At 45.2% G+C, this 18,962-nt stretch overlaps 1 protein-coding gene across 6 annotated transcripts in view; it reads right to left on the bottom strand.

Moving 5' to 3' along the window:
- The window catches only part of LHPP (phospholysine phosphohistidine inorganic pyrophosphate phosphatase), a 222,017-nt gene that overhangs the window by 46,430 nt on the left and 156,625 nt on the right, over positions 1 to 18,962 (bottom strand). For 3 of the 6 annotated variants that reach the window (XR_012905669.1, XM_075935302.1, XM_075935300.1), the window contains one exon: positions 1,375 to 3,465. The exons of 1 other annotated variant lie outside the window; for it this stretch is intronic. Coding sequence is in view for 3 of the 5 variants with exons in the window: in XM_075935300.1 (XP_075791415.1) it covers positions 3,369 to 3,465 (97 nt within the window). In the remaining 2 variants the exon portion in view is untranslated. Of the gene's footprint in view, positions 1 to 1,374; positions 3,466 to 14,952; positions 15,004 to 18,962 lie in introns of those variants that run through there. 2 more of the 6 variants (XR_012905670.1, XM_075935301.1) reach the window with 1 other exon arrangement.

Below are 18,962 nucleotides of genomic sequence, written 5' to 3' on the forward strand. Positions count from 1 at the left end.
CAGGTGCCTGGTTCAGCAGTTCAAGGGCCTGAACCAGAGCCTGTCTGCTCAGCAGCCAGGGGGTAAAGTAAGCCTTCACCACATAGACGAGGGGAGGGGAAACCTATTGGGAAGTCCCAACTGAGGGGAATCTGGACTCAGGGCCACACCCCAAACTTAAGGGTCTGTCTACACAGTAGCATTATTTCAGAGTAACTCACATTATTTTGAAATAACATTGTGCGCATCTACACTACAAGCCTTTATTTCGAATTAATGTTGAGCTGAAGGACTTCTTACTCCAACTCCTGCAACCCTCATTTCATGAGGAGTAAAGGAAGAGTGCCAGAAACATAGAGAGATAGGGGCCTGCATCTCCCCCCCCCCACTTATTCAGCGACCCAGCTACTAGGCTGCACAGCTGCCGGGGACCCAACCACACTCCCCATGAAAGATTATGAATGGAAACAATCAGGCTGTGTCTAGACTGGCAAGTTTTTCTGCAAAAATCATCTGCTTTTGTAGAAAAACTTGCCAGCTGTCTACACTGGCTGCTTGAATTTCTGCAAAAGCACTGACGATCTCATGTAAGATTGTCAGTGCTTTTACGGAAATACTATGCTGCTCCTGTTCGGGCAAAAGTCGGCAGCAGAGAGTTGTTTTCTGCAAAAAAGCCCCGATGGCGAAAATGGCGATCAGGGCTTTTTTGCGCAAAAGCGCATCTAGATTGGCCACAGACGCTTTTCTGCAAAAAGTGCTTTTGCGGAAAAGCATCCATGCCAATCTAGACGCGCTTTTCCGAAAATGCTTTTAACGGAAAACTTTTCCGTTAAAAGCATTTCCGGAAAATCATGCCAGTGTAGACGTAGCCGCAATGTGGTGTGGCCAAAGACAACACTGTTGTCACCTATAACAGCTGAAATGCTAGGAGGAAAATCTTATATTTTCTTTTAGTTTGCTCTTTTTGGCAGCCCTTTCCACTCAGTTTGATGGGTAGCAAAGCAGCTGTTCATTTTCTTATTTTCCTTGAGCTACCTATATATAGGAACTTTGATGCTTCAAGACTTCTGCTGATGTGTGTTTCCCATCCTCACCTTTGCTAAAGGGAGTCTTGTTTTGCTGCGTTTTTCAGCATTTTCCCCATACTATCTCTATAATAATAGCACTCCTGCATCCAGTTTGGACTACCATTGGCATCAGTTGTAAATCACCTATACGATAAGGGGTGTGTGGCCCTTTAATGAACTTAGGTTAGCAGGCACAGGTACTTGGGAATGCATGACACATTATCCCTCCTGTAATTCTATTCTTAGAAACACATGTTCCTGAATCCCTAAGAAATTGCTGTAGGTGCATAAAGGACGAGGGGTGGGCTGAAAACAGCAGGAGTCAGAATCACAGTACTTGGCTTTATTAATTCAGTAAATCAGTGCTCTAATGAAGACAGCATGTCAATCACGTTATTCCTCCATTTGTAATAACTGTACTTATCTCCAGAATCAAACTCACTGCAGCGCCAGACAATTGTCAATATGTAGGGAAGTGCAAGTAAAGGTCTGACAAAGGCATAAAAGGGGGAAATGGGAACACGAAACCTGAATAAACTGCCAGACATGGGGAAATGCCCTTGCCATTTCCATGACAACGTCAGGGGCAGTGAGCCCCGGAGAGATGTCACGCTGACCCTGGCCTGGGCAAAGATGCACCAGCTCAGATGAAGGAAAGCCACCTGGCCCTGGAGGCTGAGCCAGGGAGGCATCCTGGCCTGATTTCCTTGGCCCACAGGAAGAGTCTATAACAGAATGGCTGCTTTGGCAGCCTGCAGCAGGTGCAGCACGCTCCCCTGGTGCACGGGATCTGCTTTGCAGGCTGATGCAGCGGCCATGCCACGACTCAAGCCCCGCTTTATCCTCCTTAGCTGGACTGTGTCCCTGGTGGAGCCCAGAGATTGTAATGGTAGTTGTCCCTTACGGAAGCCATGCAGTGGGGCATGATGTCTCCTCCCCCTACCCTCACTCTAGCCACAGGCACGGTGATCTATAGCACGCACCTTTTTCTGTTGTCACCTAATGAAGCATTTTTCTCATCTGTAACAACAGGGGGGTTTTGACATGAGAGTTCATTTTACCCAGGCATTAATTTCTTGGTGCAAATTCACCCTGGTGTAGCTTCTGGGCAGTGAATGATGCTGCAATCAGAGGTGAGGGGCTACTTATCTGGGCTTAATCCCACAAGGTTCCAGGTGTTCTTATTTCCTGCTGGCCTCAGCAGGAGCTGAGGCTGCTGGGCACCTTGCAGAATTGGTCCTGGATTGTTCATAACATTTAATTTGCTTCAGTGGTTAGTAATGGCTGAAAACCACAAGGGCAACATATAAAGCAGTAATGCAGGCAGCAGCATGCTATTTAATTCACAGATGATTTCACCACCTTCTTCCTGTTACAAGTAGTATTTCCAAGCAATAGCAGTACAGGGCAAAGTCATTACTTGGGTTTTTAAATCTGGGAACCGAACACCAGATCATTAAGCCTGGCATCCAGCAGCCATAAAATAACATTTAAGCAGAAGAGGTTATTCTTAGCCGTTGATGACTAAAATAATGTGACTAGATTGTGAAAGTTCAGATGGGGGACAGGCATGTGAAGTGGGTCTTAAGTGGCCCCTAGACCTTGTACTTTGACCTCACTTGGTGCAGAGTTAAGCCAATACTGAGCATTTCTGAAAATCCCACCAAGAACAGGCCCTGACTGTTGCCCTGACCAGCTCCAAAGCCACCCACTCCCTAGGCTGAGAAATTTTCAGCAAGATGCTACTCTTAGCAGATGGTTACACCCAGTCAGGTGGAAATCAAGGGTACCATTATATGGAGAGGGGGTGTCCCCCAAAACTTGAACTTGGGACTGGTGTGTGTGCGTGTATCTTACACACACAGTTTGGCGCAGAAGGGAGCAGCTTTGAGCCTGACCTATGCTGCCTGGGGATTTCTCCAGGCTGGGACAATGTTCTGCTCCCTAGGTAGGGATAGATCTGGCCCAAGTAGTTCAAGACCCACTTGTGCCAGCTAATTTTATCTGTTTTTCCTGCTGCACGGCACTAAAGAGGATGCACGGATGCTAGAAAAGTCAGATGATTCACAGAAGTAATGAGCACCTGTTAGGTTTAATGTTTCTATCATTAAGGTATTTCATTTTAATACCTAAAATGAGAAGCTTTGAAAAACACAGTTATCGACAGACTAGTAGCAATATTGTTTGCCTGTGGCTACTTGCATCTGTGTAGATATTAGGTGAAGAAAGGGAAATGAATTGAACAGGGGAAGAGGTAACCCGGTGCCTAGACTTTAAGTCGAACTTCTTCGTGCCTTTAACTCGGTATCTTCTGCCACACAATCACTTGTGCAATTGTTTCACAATAATGTCCACTGCTTCTGCGAGGTTGTTCACGTAACCATCTGCCTTCACTTCCGGGTGTTGCTCGTCACAAGGCCTGCAGAGGAGAGAGTAGGTTGACACTAGGAAAAATGATAGTGAACATTCCATGAACAGACGTGAAAATGAATTGGGCTGTGTCTACACTGGCACGATCTTGCGCAAAAGCGGACGCTCTTGCGCAAAAACTTGCTGCCTGTCTACACTGGCCGCGTGTTCTTGCGCAAGTAAACTGATGTTCTAATGTATGAAATCAGGGCTTCTTGCACCAGAACTCTGACGCTCCCGCTCAGGAATAAGCCCTGTTGTGCAACTGTTCTTGCGGAAGAGGCCAGTATAGACAGGCAACATGAATTTCTTGCGCAAGAAAGCCCTATGGTTAAAATGGCCATCAGAGCTTTCTTGCGCAAGAGAGCGTCTACACTGGCATAGATGCTCTTCCGCAAAAGCACCTCTCTTGCGCAAAAGCACATGCCAGTGAAGACGCTCTCTTCTGGAAGAGTTTTCGCAAAAGAAATCTGCAAAAGAGTTTTTGCGTGAGAACGCACCAGTGTAGACGTAGCCTTGAGATTTTCCGCAATTACATGAAGAGAAGGACAAATGATTAATTTTTGTTCCAGTGTAATTATCCATTAGTCTGGGAAGTATTCCCATGAAATCTTTACAATGTTGCGACTGGCACACCCTCAGTTTGGGATATTTGTTGGAGGACACTTATCTGTCATTAGAACTCTAGCAGAATCTACTCAATCATATCTCTGATATATGCCAAACCACTTAATTGTAATAATTACCAAGGATGCTTCTGAGTGACTCTAGACACAGATAATGGCACATCCAGTCCATCTAATGTCATATTTAATGTAGAGATGGGAGAAGGTTTTCAACCAAAACTTTTTTCAGTGAAAAATGCAGATTTGGCGACACCAAAACATTTTGCAGTTTTGAGCTAAATTCACCCAATTGTTTTGACTAAAAAATCCTCTTCTAAAACATCAAAATACTTGTTTTGACATTTTTGAAACAAAACATTTAGATTTTTCTATTCTAAATGATGTTTACTTTCCAAATGTCCTTTCCTTTTATGTTTTTAATTAAAACGTAACAAAGGTTTGAATGAAATGTTCTCTTTGACCAAAAATATTTTGTTTTACTTTTTGATTCACTGAATGTTTTGGGGGAAAACTGTTTTTAGGTTGACTGGCAACAACTTTAATTTTTTGAGTAATGAGAATTGTGAGCACACTGAAAAATCTGTTGTTCTCAGAGCTTGGAGAGCATTCACAAGCTTTTTCACAGCACCAAAAAGTGAGCTGTGTTCCTTCTCACATGTTTATCACGGTGCAGCTATTATTTTTTTTAAATGTCCTTCTATTGAATATGTTTTACTGTTATTACTAGAATAATTTCTATTATGGTGGGGCCTACAGGCCCCAAACATAATGAGAATGCATTATTCGAGACATTGTACAAACACAGTGGGAGACAGTTTATGCCCTGAAGAACTTATATTCTAAACAGGCAAAGGATGGAGAGGAATAGTAAGGCACAGAAAGGAGTCGTCAACAAGGTCCCCTGTAAGCTGTGTGCCTGCATGGGTGCGCAGTCTTTTTCTGAGCCCCATGCAGAGGTTCAGAGCTGCCCATGAAGGCAGGGAGTACAGCTCAGCTGATCTGCTGGTGAAAGGGGAGGTGGGGCACTTGCCATCTTGGAAGAGCAGAAGTAGCAGCTGCTGCCTACTATAAATGGAGAAGCTGGTTCCAGCCTCTATTCCACAGCTGGTCAAAAGATGATCTGCAGGCCAAATAAGGCCAGTAGAGCCTCAACCGGCTCCCTGCCTGCCCCACACCAGCTCGGCACTATGGGGGGTTAGCCCGCCCACCTCCTGGATGCCAAATAGTACCAGCTAGGCACTCAGGAAAGCCGGGTGCAGAGCCATGTGCTTCTGCAAATGCTGAGAGCCTGGGGGAAGGGCAAAGGCTTCTCAGACTGCTCCCGCCCCCAGTAACTCCCATTGGCCAGTTTCTAGTCAATAGCAGCTGCCTATTTGCAGAACAGGTAGCATGTGACGGGCCCCTCCTCCTTCATCCCCAGGGCTTACAGCACTCAGTTTAGAGCAGGGGTGGCCAACCTAAACCTGAGAAGAAGCCAGAATTTCCCAATGCACATTGCCAAAGAGCAACAGTCCTAGGTCACCAGCCCTGATCATCTCCCAACACCACTCTCAGCACATCCCGCCCACTGGCAGCCCTAGTGGTCAGTGCCTCCTTCTCCTTTTCCTCCCGCCCACTGTGATCAGCTCTTTCTCAGTGGGAGACACTGGAGGAGGGAGCATGGGTGTGACAGCCTTAGTGGAGAGGGTGGGAAGTGGCAGGATCCTAGGGGGGAAAGGATGGAGGGGGACGGCACGTAGGCAGAGCTGGGGGTTGAACAGTGAGCACCCTCTGGCCCACTGGATCATTGGCATCTGTAGCTCTAGCCCTGGATTTGGGACCTGTGTGAGGAGCTGCATAGGAACTTCTGAAGAGCCGCATGTTGGCCACCCCTGGTTCAGAGCAATAAACATGGCTCCTGCAGCTACCCTGAGCATGTACAGGGGCTGGAAGGCAGGGACCCTGGCTAAGGAACCTGCTGGGCTGCTGGCTGGGAGCCACGTGAGGTCTCCCAGCCAGAGCCTGCCTCTGGTACCCCAATCTCTCTTGTCCCCAACCATCTGCCCCCCTCTTCTGCCTTCCTACCCTATGCATCCCTGCTCCAGTCAGCATACACCTTCCCAGACACTGCATCCCCTCCTTATCCACTCCTCAGGTCACAACCCCCTCTCAGACCTTGCACCCTAATCTGCTATCCCTGGTCACAGCCCAAATCCCTTCACCTGCTCCTGCACGCCTACCCCAGGTCACAACCCTCTCCCAGGCCCCCTCCTCACCATACCATTGTACCCCCTCCTCACCATAGTCCGTTGCCCCAAGTCTACTTCACCCAAACTCCCTCCTAGATCCCATACCTCAATCTCATACCCCAAGCTCCCTCCTGCACCCAACCTCCATCCCAGACCCCTGCACCTCCTCCATTAATATAATGGAAAAGTGCAGCCCTTGACCACTTACCAAATTTTTGGAGTGGCCCTCCCATCAAAAATTATTGCCCATCCCTGTATTAATGGCTTAAGGTAAGAAAGAAAAAGATTATTTTAACTGAATTGTTTTGAGTGCTGCAGATATCTAAGATGCTGATCTTATTGATTTTTTTAAAAATCCCATGTTACTAATTAATACATGGTAAACTGTATTGCATTAAGGCCAGATCTTTGCTATCTGGTAGAGTTCTGGTTCTTATGAGTCAGAAGCAGGAAGTACTAGGTGTGATGCCAGCTCTTTTGTAGAATGAAATCTTATTTGCAAGATATTTGAAACATGCATCTGTCTGTTAGAAAGGATGATGGTGCATGTACTCTCAGGTCTCAGAGGGGTAGCCGTGTTAGTCTGCAACTAAAAAAAACTTAAACAACAATGGTTCTGTAGCACCCTAGACTAACAAAATATATAAAGAGTATCATGAGCTTTCGTGGGCACAACCCATTTCTTCAGGCAAGGGTAGTGTTAATTTTCCTTTTATTTGATTTCATATGAAATAATCACAAGCATTGCCCCTTGTAAATTATCCCTTGCTTTAATATATTTTCTTCCACACCAATGGACTATTTAAAAGATATATCTGTGTTTTTTGTTTGTACTGGTACATGCACATCCACACACCCCCTCGATATTGGTGTTGCACAAAAGAAATTTCAACCCGCCCCCTCCTCTCAAAAAAAATTTCAACCTACCCAAAGAGGGAAAATCTTAGAGGGAACACTAGTCATCATTCCCCTATAGTCACACAATTCTTTCTCTGAGAAGAAATGCTACACTGTCTCCAAACTCTTTCTTATTGAGTCTTGCAAAGTGGATCTTTCTCTGTGCATCCATTGTCATCTGCATTAACTCCACTCCCTCTCTGCTCATAATTAATCTCATGAGATGCTCTTGAAATCCTATGTGAAAGATACATCTCTCTTCTCTTTGGCTGAAGATGACACCAGAGATGCAGCTCTTAGAGACTTTACAAACAAGGCCAGTACCATCATCCCCTTTTACAGATGAGGAAACAGTGTCCCCAAGAGGCAAAGTGACTTGCCCAAGGTCAGTCAATAGGCCAGTAGCAGAGCCAGGGGCAAATCTAATTATTGTATGTGCTGTTGGTTTCCCTGAGCTTGATCATTTCCCCGATGTTTGGCCTTTATATTCTTTTTCCTCTCTATTTCCCATCTCACTACAGACCTTAGCTGTGTGTTATCATGAATGTATTGTATCTTACAGAGTATTTTATCCATATTGGCAAGAGCTTTTAGATGAGTTTTAGTACACGTTTCATTGCAGGCCTGTGATTTTATAAAACTTTATGAGCATTTCAGCTTACTATTACGGAAAAAAAGAATTAATTCTTGGCCTAGAAAAATGAGTGGGCTCTACATAACTTCAGTTAGCGGGGGACTAAGGCTTTACCCTGAGGGACTGTGTCAACATTATACCTGTTGGGCTGAGCTGTGAATCAAAAAATACATGGATTTTATTCTTAATGGTTTCCTTCTGAGATCCTTGAGAGCTTATTTGTCCAGCTCTCTTCCCTCTCAGTTCCCTATTTTCTTCTGTAAAGGGCAAGATTTTATTTATTGAGGATTACCATCTCTAATGGACAGGAGTGCTGACCAGCACCCGGTGACTAAGGGGTTAAACTCAGGTAGTTAGCAAAGGTGTTGGCAAACGGGCCGGAAAACCAATCATAAGAGAGTGTTGAAATTTGAATTGGCTATAGATTCCTTGCCTGCTTTCTTTATTTGGGAGAGATAACCAAGAGTTGAAAGAAACAGAATGACTTAAATCCAGGCAGAACTACTATGTCTCCAAGAAATATGGGGCATGGGAGTGGACTGAACGAAGAGAAAATTGGAAGTAAGTAAAAGGAAAAGTGAATCTAGTCGCATTCAGGGTAATTTTTCTCTATTTTGTGGTTTGGTTTGAACTGTGCTGTGTGAATTGATGCCTCTCCTCCTCATTTGTTACCTCACGTTGTGCCCAGAGACTTTTCTCTGTGTTTTAATTTGTTTTCCTTAGTTGCTCCGTAACTTCTACCAACCAAGTATGTGTTATCTTTTGTTTTGTAATAAAAATCACTTTTTTTAAGGTGATGATTTGATTCTTGTGTCCTGGAAGGTCTGTCGGTCTGTGTGTATCTGCATGCCTCTGACTGAAGAGTCAGCTACCAGAGACTGCAGCTTGTTTTCCTCTTCTTTTTTCAAGCTCTTTTGAGGCAAAAGAACTTGGGGTACCCTTGAGGATGGGTTCAAGTGTTCACCCCCAGTTTTAGGGATTAAAAAAAAAATCACTTAATGGTGGCAGCTTGTTTGTTTGTTTATTTCTCAGAGCCAGGGAATCTGTGACTCTGGGAAGTTGTGGCAACCAGTGTCTGTCGAGGCAAGGTCTTTAAGCTCTTTTGTGGGCCCTCACTTTCTGCACTTAGGCTATGTCTACACTGCAGGCTTTTGGTGGCAGAGAGTATGCTAATGAAGCGCTCATTAGCATTTGTCATGCTGTCATTTGCATATCTGTGCCAATGTTTTTTGTGCAAGAGATTTTTGCGCAAAAACAAGCAATGTAGACATGTCCGTTTTCTGCCAAAAAAAAAAAAAAAAAACCCTTTTGCAGAAGATCCCTTATGCCTCAAAAAAGGAGGTATACAGGATCTTGCACAAAAGGGGGGGGAGGGCTCTGTGCAAAATGGACCCATCTACACTGCTAGTTTTTGCACAAAACCCTCTTGTGCAAAAAGCATCAGCAAAGATATGCAAATGACAGCTCGACAAATGCTAATGAGCGCTTCATTAGCATACTCTCTGCCAGCAAAAGCTTGCAGTGTAGATGTAGCCTCAGAGTGCCACAGTGGCAAACAGCCCTGACACCAGCTCAATAGGAGAAGATGCATTCCTATCAATGTCTCGTAGCCATGGAGATTATTATTTATAATTTGCAGAATTTGGTGTGTACAAGTACCAAAGTGGTTTTTTACTTTTTGAACTAGAGCGCTCTTTCCTTGCTGTTCATTTTTCATAAATTCTCAGTTTCTCCTTTCCTTACAAAGGAGCTGGGTAAAGCCTCTTTCAGTAGCCCGTCCTGGCCGCGATTTCATTTGTCAGAAGGTTACAAAGGCCAAGATGCAGCTATGGGAAAATATTTTTAGTTTGCTATTTGGCTTAGTGTGTGAGATCTACCCAGCCGCCTGCAAAGCAAAGGAAATGGCCAAATGAAGCAGATTGTATTTTGGTGTCAACTGTAACAGAAATATCTGATCTAAAATGTAGAACACTGGTGCATGACTCAATGCGTCAGTCTCCTAGTTCTGCTTTGTTACAGTGTCACAGTGCAATAATAACAGTGATGCTGCTGCTGCCAGCTTCATTTATTAGGTTTTCCTCACCCAAATATGTATCCAGGCCACACAAGGAACAACAGAATAAAACAGGCAAAAATCCCCCCAAAATATAAAATGAGCAAAAATTCAATGAACACTTCAGTTCTATCCTGCTATCCTTACCCACTGACTTCAGTGGGAGTTTTGTCCAAGGAAAGATATTTCTATCATGTGAAGTGAAATATAATGTTTCATTTCACATGATGCAAGCAGAGGCCTTCACATGATGCAATGAACTGTACAGAAAGTTCATTTGCATCCTGAACAGGTATCCAGAGCATAAAAACCTGACCTCTTTCCCCTTTCCACACTAAAATACGTTCCTTTTTTCACTTTCACAGAAAAACATATAGGTATGTAAGAATTGTTCAGAAAAAGAAAAAAAACTTTTGCAAGAATTTTTCAAGTAAACTGCATTTTCTGATCTGTAAATACATACTTACAAGAAAGGCAATCTTATGATCCAGCAATCTATCGGTAATGTAAGGTGCTCTACACTATAGAAGAGAGTGAGTGAGTGAGTGAGTGAGTGTGTGTGTGTGTGTGTGTGTGTGTGTGTGTGTGTTAGAGGAAGGCAATAATACTAAATGCAGATCTGCAATTGTTCGGGGTTAACCAATTTACAGATGGCCCTAGTGTACAAATACACTGCAGTACCTCCAAAGAAGATTGAAAATCATTCCATAGGTGACCTCTCCAATTATGAAGAATTTCAAGGTGAGGCTGGATGCCTCAGCCAGCTAAAGTTACCTACACAATCAGTCTCGTGCCATTAGCAATGCTAGAAAACCACTAATGGGAAGTTACATCTCAAATACTCTAACAACAAAATGTTGTGCTGTTGGCTAGGAAGTGGTTGAAATAAACTATTTGCTACCTGCTCTAGATATGAACTCAGGGTGGCAATTGGCTTTCTGTACAATGCAAACACTGGTAAGGAGAGATCTTTGCAATATGTTACTTGTACTGTATACAATAAAAGACAGATAGATGATACAGAACCCTTATTAATGAGAAATTCCCACCAAAGTCAATGGGACATAAGCAGGTGCTTGATGTTAAGCACGTGCTTATAGGCTTTGCTGTGTTTGTACATCAACTAGCACAATAGGGTCTTGGCCCATGACTCAGGTGCCAAGGTCTTTGATAATAGAAATAAGTAATAATTTCTGTGGGTTGGGGTTATTTTGTGCTCTGTGTTTATACAGCACCTGGCACAAAAGGATCCAGGTGTGTAACTAGGGGGCGTCCAGTACAAGCAATAAATAACAACAATTAGGAAAAACAACAACAGGTTCTGAGGGTTTATTTAATTCCATCTGGTTTGACATTGCTTGTTTTTTTTCAGTGCACTTTTGAAGCTACTGCATGGTGGAGGGAAATGCATACTTCATTACGTCATTTATATTTTTATTATTGCACCATTACTCCCTAGTGAAGCAGAATGAGGAAGCTTGAGCAAGCAGTCCAGCTCTGTCCCTTTCTGCTAACTGTAAAATGGGAAAGTTTTATGACTGTTGCCACCAACACACAAGCGGCTTCGTGTGGCCATTTTCTCCAGCTTGCAGGCTGCCTTGTAGATCTCAAAACCCAATCGTACCATGATGGCTTTTTCCCTACTTTAATATTGGCCATTGTAGTTTTCTGTCCCACTGGAATCTTAAACAATTGTACTAAAAAAAAAAAAAGTAGTAAGTGCAACATTTTCAAAAGTGTGTCTGTGATTTAGCTGCCCAAGTTCCATTTTCAAAATGATGTAGGGAGTATTTAAGTGCCAAAAGAAGCAGATAGGCACCCGGAGCTGTCCCGTCCATAGAATGATGTGGGGCAACTGCCCCAGACTCTGCACTTTGGGGGGACCTGCGACGGCTGCCTCAACCATCCTATGGACAGGACAGTCCCCCATGTTATCTGCAGGCCTGAGGAATTACCTGGGGTGGGGCTGGAATGGGGTAGCAGCAGGTGCCAGGTGATGGGAGCCACGGGAAAAAGAGCGACACAGCAGCCTTCTTTACTCTTCTGCCCTTCTCTGAGCCGGGTTACTCTGCTTCACTGCGGCGGTGGGACGTGGAGAGCCCAGCCCCAGCTTCAGTCTGTGCCAAGCCCGGAACATCGCTTGAGGGAGAGGAGGAGCGACTCCGTTGGGAGATGGCAGCAGAGTGGAACAGGCTGCTGCATCGCTCCATTCCCCATGGCTTCCACCACCACGGTGAGTGCAGGGGCCTGACCCCCGCTGCCACCCCACACCAGGACCCCCCGTAATTCTTTAACTCATGTCTCTTGGGAGAAGGGGTGCAATGGAGGCAGGACAGGGCACAGCAGGGATGAGGCTTCAGGGAAGGAGTAGACTGGGGGCAGAGCAGGACGGAGCATGGCTGGATCCTGCAGTATGGGGGTTGCCCTTGGCCCTGCACCCCCTTAGCAATGGTTCGGCGCCCCCTGCAGGCACCTTATGGAATGTACAAAAGCACCTCTGTGAATCAGGTGCCTGACTCCCACTGAATTTTAATGGGAGTTACGTGCTGAGTCCACTCAGGCACTTGTGAAAATCCCATTACGTGACTACCTGCCTCTGTAGATGCCTAGGTGCCTTTCTAAATCTAGGCCTTACATACGAGCTTATGTCTAACTGACTTCCTACTTCTTTAGCTACTTAGATACCTTTGAAATGTGACCCTACATCACTTTGGAAGTGAACTGAACTAAATCAAATTAAGGCCACTTCCATTCCGAATAAGTGGCTTGGAGTGCCCGGAGTACCCACACTCGGCACATCACAGCACTCGGCCATCAGACCGGCTGCACTTGCCGCAGGCTGCCATCTGGGGAGAGGCGGCAATTGGGGGGCTACAGGAGAGCTTCCACCCCCCAGAAGCCCACAGAGCCACCCCAGTCCTCCCCATTGGGGGCTCGTACCCCATTCCTCCCTCACCTCCTTCCACTTACCCTTACCTAGCCCCTCTTCTTGATGTACAAAATAAAGAAAACGTGTCTTCCAAAATGGAATCTATCTTTCTTGAACAAAACTGGGGGAAACTGGGAAAAGGAGGTGGGAGAGGGGAAGAGAGAGGGTGGGAGAGGGGAGGGCAACTAAAATGATCAGGGGTTTGGAACAGGTCCCATATGAAGAGAGGCTACAGAGACTGGGACTTTTCAGCTTAGAAAAGAGGAGACGGAGGGGGGATAGGATAGAGGTCTCTAAAAGCATGAGTGGGGTGGAGAGGGTGCATAAAGAAAAGTTCCTCATTAGTTCCCATAATAGAAGGACTAGAGGACACCAAAGGAAAGGAATGGGTAGCAGGCTTCAATCTAGTAAGAGAAAGTTCTTCTTCCCAAAGCAAAGAGTCAACCTGTGGAACTCCTTGCTGCAGGAGGCTGTGAAGGCTACAACTAGAACAGAGTTTAAAGAGAAGTGAGATCAAGTCATGGAGGTTGGGTCCATGGAGTGGTATTAGCCAGGGGGTAGGAGTGGTGTCCCTGGCCAAAGTTTGTGGAAGGCTGGAGAGGGATGGCATGAGACAAATGGCTTGGTCACTGTCTTTGATCCATCCCCTCCAGGGTCCCTAGTGTTGGCCACTGTCGGCAGACAGGCTACTGGGCTAGATGGACCTTTGGTCTGACCCAGTACGGCCATTGTAAGCTCAGGGCTCAGGGTCGGGGGTCTCAGTAGACCACCTTGATTTTCAGCTCCTGCGTGGCCAGGCTGGAAGCTCTCCTACCCTAGACGGCCACTTTCCTGTGCCTAGTGTGGAGGTCGTGGACGAGGTCCACGATGTCCGCACTGGACCAGGTGGGTGCCTGCCTCTTGCGGTCCTGGGCAAGCTCCCGGGAGCCGCCAGCCTGGTCCCAGGAAGAGGGGGAGGGCTGGGGGGCATCGGGTGGCTGGCTCGATCCGTGCCAGGTGCAGGGTCTGCTGGCTGGGTGCTGGCAGGCTTGCACCTGGCACGGGCACCGTAGCCAGCCCGTGCCCCTTTAAGAGGTCTGGGGCCGGGAGGGGGGCAATGGAGTTTCCCTGGTGTTTGCCAGAGTGGCCACCAGGGAAACCTGGGGAGGGCTAGCCTCCCACTAGTTCAAATTAAGGGGCTACACACCCCTTAATTCAAACTAGCTAGTTTGAACTAGGCTTAGTCCTCGTGCAATGAGGTTTACCTAGTTCGAACTAAGCGCTCCGCTAGTTCGAATTAAGTTCGAACTAGCGAAGCGCTAGTGTAGCGCCTATCAAAGTTAATTCGAACTAACGTCTGTTAGTTCGAATTAACTTTGTAGTGTAGACATACCCACAGGCAACAGGCCAGTGGGACCGAGAGCTACGAGCCCTTTCAATTATTTCTGTTTAAAGGGCTTGTGCCTGCCAGGTGGCTGTCAGGCAACGCAGTCACCCAGCAGACGTGAGCCCTTTAAATAGAAGCAGTTAAAAGGGCTCTGGCATCTCCAGCTCCCTAACAACATGCTAGCGGTGCCGGGAGCTGGGAGCCTTTTAACTGTTTCTGTTTAAAGGGTTCTCGTGTTTCCTGTGGCTGCCAGGAAACACTTTGCCTGACAGGGGTGGGGAAGGCACAAGCCCTTTTAAATAGAAGCAGTTAAAAGGGCTCATAGCTCTGGCGCCGCTAGCGCATTGCTAGGGAGGCAGAGACACAAGCCCTTTCAACTGCTTCTATTAAAAGGACTCGTGTCTTCCCCGGGGCTGTGAGGCAGGGCGTGGGGAAGACGCAAGTATTTTAAATAGAAGCAGTTAAAAGGTCTCACATGTCTCCAGCTCCCAGGCAACAGGCTAGGGGGCAGGGCCTGGAACTGCCTCGTGGGCCAGATCAAAGCCCTAGGTGGGCTGGATCTGTCCTGCTAAGAGGCTATTGTGCACCCCGGTACACACTGTACTATGGGATTCTCTGAAATGAATACAGCTATATAAATATGAGGATACCTTTAAGAGGATTTTTAAGCAATGATAATAGGACTGTTCATATGCAATGAACACTTCTTCCACTCCCCAAGATCATTCTTGTTCACTATTATTGTAGGATCTGCCAATTTGTACCTTTGTATTTGTAGTTCCAAGTGGGTGTCTGGTTTTTCTGGGTGTCAAGCCCTAAACACAGAAAGGACCACAAGTCTTACCATGTTGTTAACCAGAATGTTCTTATTAGATCATGCAGATAGATTGAGAAGTTAATAGGAAAACCCCTGTGTAAGTACAAGTGGGTTACTTCAAACTGAATACAAGGTGATCATGCATCTCTGCAATAGAGAAACTTGTTTGCCGTTTGGGATGTCTTTCTTAACTACTTTCTTTGTGTTATGTTTTAACAAATACACAGAGAACAAAATGGGAACAGCTGAAGCATTATGTGGATAAAACATAAAAGGCTTAATACATCAGAGTGTAAACGGGGACAGTTGACATGAATTGCCATGGTCACCGGGATTAAAATAGATAGATTATTTAGATCAACCTGAACTAGACCCGTAGAAACTCAACTTCAGAGAACAGGAGCACATGGTAACCAACTAAACACATGATTGATTAAAATGAGCTTCCAGCACAGTTCCTTTAAAAATAGGGGTGTGAAGAAAAACAGCATGCGGGGCCAAAGAAAGGTGCAGATGTCAATTTGAACAAGACAAATGACCTTGCATTCCAATGTACAATGCTGAAGTCATTTGGCAAACCTAATCTGTAACAATACATGTTCTCCCATTGTTGACCTTTTCTGCAATACAGCAGCCTGTAAGAGAGCTAAATATCATTCCACACAATCTCCTTGTGTTTTTATAAGGAAATTTCTGTGTGTCACAGTACAGTTTCCACTTACTTGCTAATTAAACAGGATACACTCCCGAGTCTCCCCTCCCTCCATAAAATTAGATTAAAAAGTCTAAAACCATTTCTCTGGCAATGTGTTCTTCAGGGACTCTTACTGAACCTGTAATGGCATCAGACATAGTTTAACAGGATTTTCTTTATTAGCAGTGTAAACAGGTACTGTTAACCTTTGCTAGTCTCCTTAGACAGAGGCAATAATTTTACTTAGTGCTACAAGAGAAATCTTTTTTTAGTCTAACATGGGTAATTTAATTAGTTCAGCACTGCAAATCCAAATAAATCACTATGACTGACAGCATGTCGATGCATAGTTAGTAAATCTCGGTACAGTCTCTTACCCTGACACGACAATTTGAGATGAACCAGAATCAAAACCACAGAGCTGATCACCCACCTTTAAAGAGGTTTGGATCTGACTGTGAGCCGTGTAGCTTGCCATTAGCTCTGTAATGGGCTAGGACCAAAACTCCAAATCTAAGCACCTCCAAGCTTTGGGGAGCTCCATTGCCAGATCTGAGTGGCAATCAAACCCCAGGTTCAGACTGATGACAACTCCCTCTGAAGACAGGAAGGACGCCTGGTGGCTAAAACTCCAGACTGGGACTCAGGAGACTTGGATTTAATTCCTGACTCCACCATAAAATTCCTGTGTGAACATGGGCAAGTCACTGAATCACACAGTGCCTCAGTTTGTCATGTCTTGTCATATCCGACTGTGTGCTTGGGACAGGGAGCTGTCTGCTATTATGTGAATGCACACTGTCTACCACAAGGGGACTCTCAATTTCAAGTGACACCCCCTAGGCTCTGCCATAATCTAATCGTCTATCTGTCTGTCTGTCTGTCTCTCTCTCTATATATATAAAAAGAGAATTTGTGCATCTGTCTGTCTGTGTTTCCATCTGTCCGCCTATGATTCTGTTTATTCAAGAATGGTAAGAGTTAGGTAAGAGTTAGGACCACCACAATCAGTATACAGCTTCCTCTTATCCTACCTTAAAGAAAGGTAAGGGTTTAGTTGTGCCAGAACAATGGGATGTGCCTGAAATTAAACTGTATCTCATAAAATGGAGGGGTCTGATAAGAAGGATGGTTATACTGTAGAACAGGGGTGGGCAATAATTTCTGAAGAGGGGGGCACTTAATGAATTTCAGATGTGGTTGCGGGACATCCTGGAAGGGACAGACTTGGGGCAGGGCCAGGAGACTTCACGTGCTCCGCTGACCAAAGACCCTGATTGGCCTGGGGACGGGGAAGTGCACGAAGTCTTTGCCTCCCACCCCTGCCCTGCCAGGGGTACACAGCACCTAGAGAGAACTGCCAACTGCAGGGTTTGATAGGGGATTGTAAACTGGAGCAGGAGTGCAGGAGGGGGTGCAGGGATCTGGGCTGTGGCCAGAGATAGTGGATTGGGGTGCAAGGTCTGAGAGGGGGTTATGACCTGAGGAGGTATGTACGAGGGATGCAGTATTTGGGAAGATGTAAGGAGGCTGGGGCAGGGGTGCAGAATGTTTGGGTTACATGAGGTAGGGAGGCAGAGGGTTGAGGTACCAGAGGCAGGCTCTGGGTGGGAGACCTTACCTGGCTGGCTTCCAGCCTACAGCCCAGCAGGTTCCTTAACCAAGGTGCTATAGTGAGAAAGGTCTGGGATTGTCCTCTCTCTCGGGGCAGCCTGCATAAGGAACCCCTCAGCCACAGCCACACCCCAAAACAATGATTTAAATGAAGAAAAACAAAATTTTTGAGTTAAGGACCCAAGCAATGCCAGGTAACTCTTCTAGTATAAATAATGACCAAGAAAAAGCTTGGGTCTGGCTCTAATTATTATGTGTGTTATTTTCTTCTCTGTTACTACTTAGGCAAGATTTTTTTAATTAGAGATTATGAAACCATTCCACAAAAAGGACCTAACAATAAGGACTGTCATAATTACTTAGAAAAGCTAGATGTCTTCGAGTCACCAGGGCCTGATGAAATGCATCTTAGAATATTAAAGGAGCTGATAGAGGAGGTATCCGAGCCTTTAACTATCATCTTTGAAAAATCATGGAAGTCAGGAGAGGAAGAAAAGACTGCAAAAGGGCAAATATAGTGCCCATCTATAAAAAGGGAAATAAGAACAACCCAGGAAACCACAGACCAGTCAGTTTAATTCCTATACCAGGAAAGATAATGGAGCAGGTAATTAAGGAATTCATTTGCAAACATCTGGAAGAAAGCAGTGTGATAGGTAACAGCCAGCATGGATTTGTAAAGAACAAATCATGTCAAAAAAATCTGTTAGCTTTCTTTGATAGGATATCAAGCCTTGTGGATAAGGGAGAAGTGGTGATAGTGGTATACCTACACTTTAGGAAAGCATTTGATATGGTTTTGCATGACCTTCTTATCAATACACGAGGGAAATACAACCTAGATGGGGCTCCTGTAAGATGGGTGCATAACTAGCTGGATAACCGTTCTCAGAGAGTAGTTATTAAAGGTTCCCAGTCATGCTGGAAGGGCATAACAAGTGGGGTTCTGCAGGGGTCTGTTTTGAGACTGGTTCTGTTCAATATCTTCAACAACAATTTAGATGATGGCATAGAGAGTATGATTATTAAGTTTGCAGATGATACCAAGCTGGGAGGGGTTGCAAGTGCTTTGGAGGATAGGGTCATAATTCAAAATGATCTGGACAAACTGGAGAAATGGTCTGAGGTAAATATGATGAAGTTTAATGAGGACAAATGCAAAGTACTCCACTTAGGAAGGAACAATCATTTTCACACATACAGAATGGGACGTGATTGTCTAGGAAGGAGTACTGCAGAAAGGGATTTAGGGGTTATAATGGACCACAAGCTAAATATGAGTCAACAGTGTGACACTGCTGCAAAAATACAAAAACAAAACAAAAACCAAACATGATTCTGGGATGCATTAACCGGAGTGTGGTAAACAAGACACAAGAAGTCATTCTTCTACTGTACTCTGTACTCATTGGGCCTCAGTTGGAGTATTGTGTCCAGTTCTGGGTACCACATTTCCAAGAAAGATGTGGAAAAACTGGAGAAGGTCCAGAGAAGAGCAACAAAAATGATTAAAGGTCTATAGAACATGAGCTATGAGGGAAGACTGAAAGAATTGGGCTTGTTTAGTTTAGAAATGGGAAGACTGAGAGGGGACATTATAGTAAGTTTCCATTATCTAAAAGGGTGTTACAAGGGTGAGGGAGAAAAAT

Source organism: Pelodiscus sinensis, chromosome 8, assembly GCF_049634645.1.
Source record: "Pelodiscus sinensis isolate JC-2024 chromosome 8, ASM4963464v1, whole genome shotgun sequence".
Taxonomy (NCBI): Eukaryota; Metazoa; Chordata; order Testudines; family Trionychidae; genus Pelodiscus; species Pelodiscus sinensis.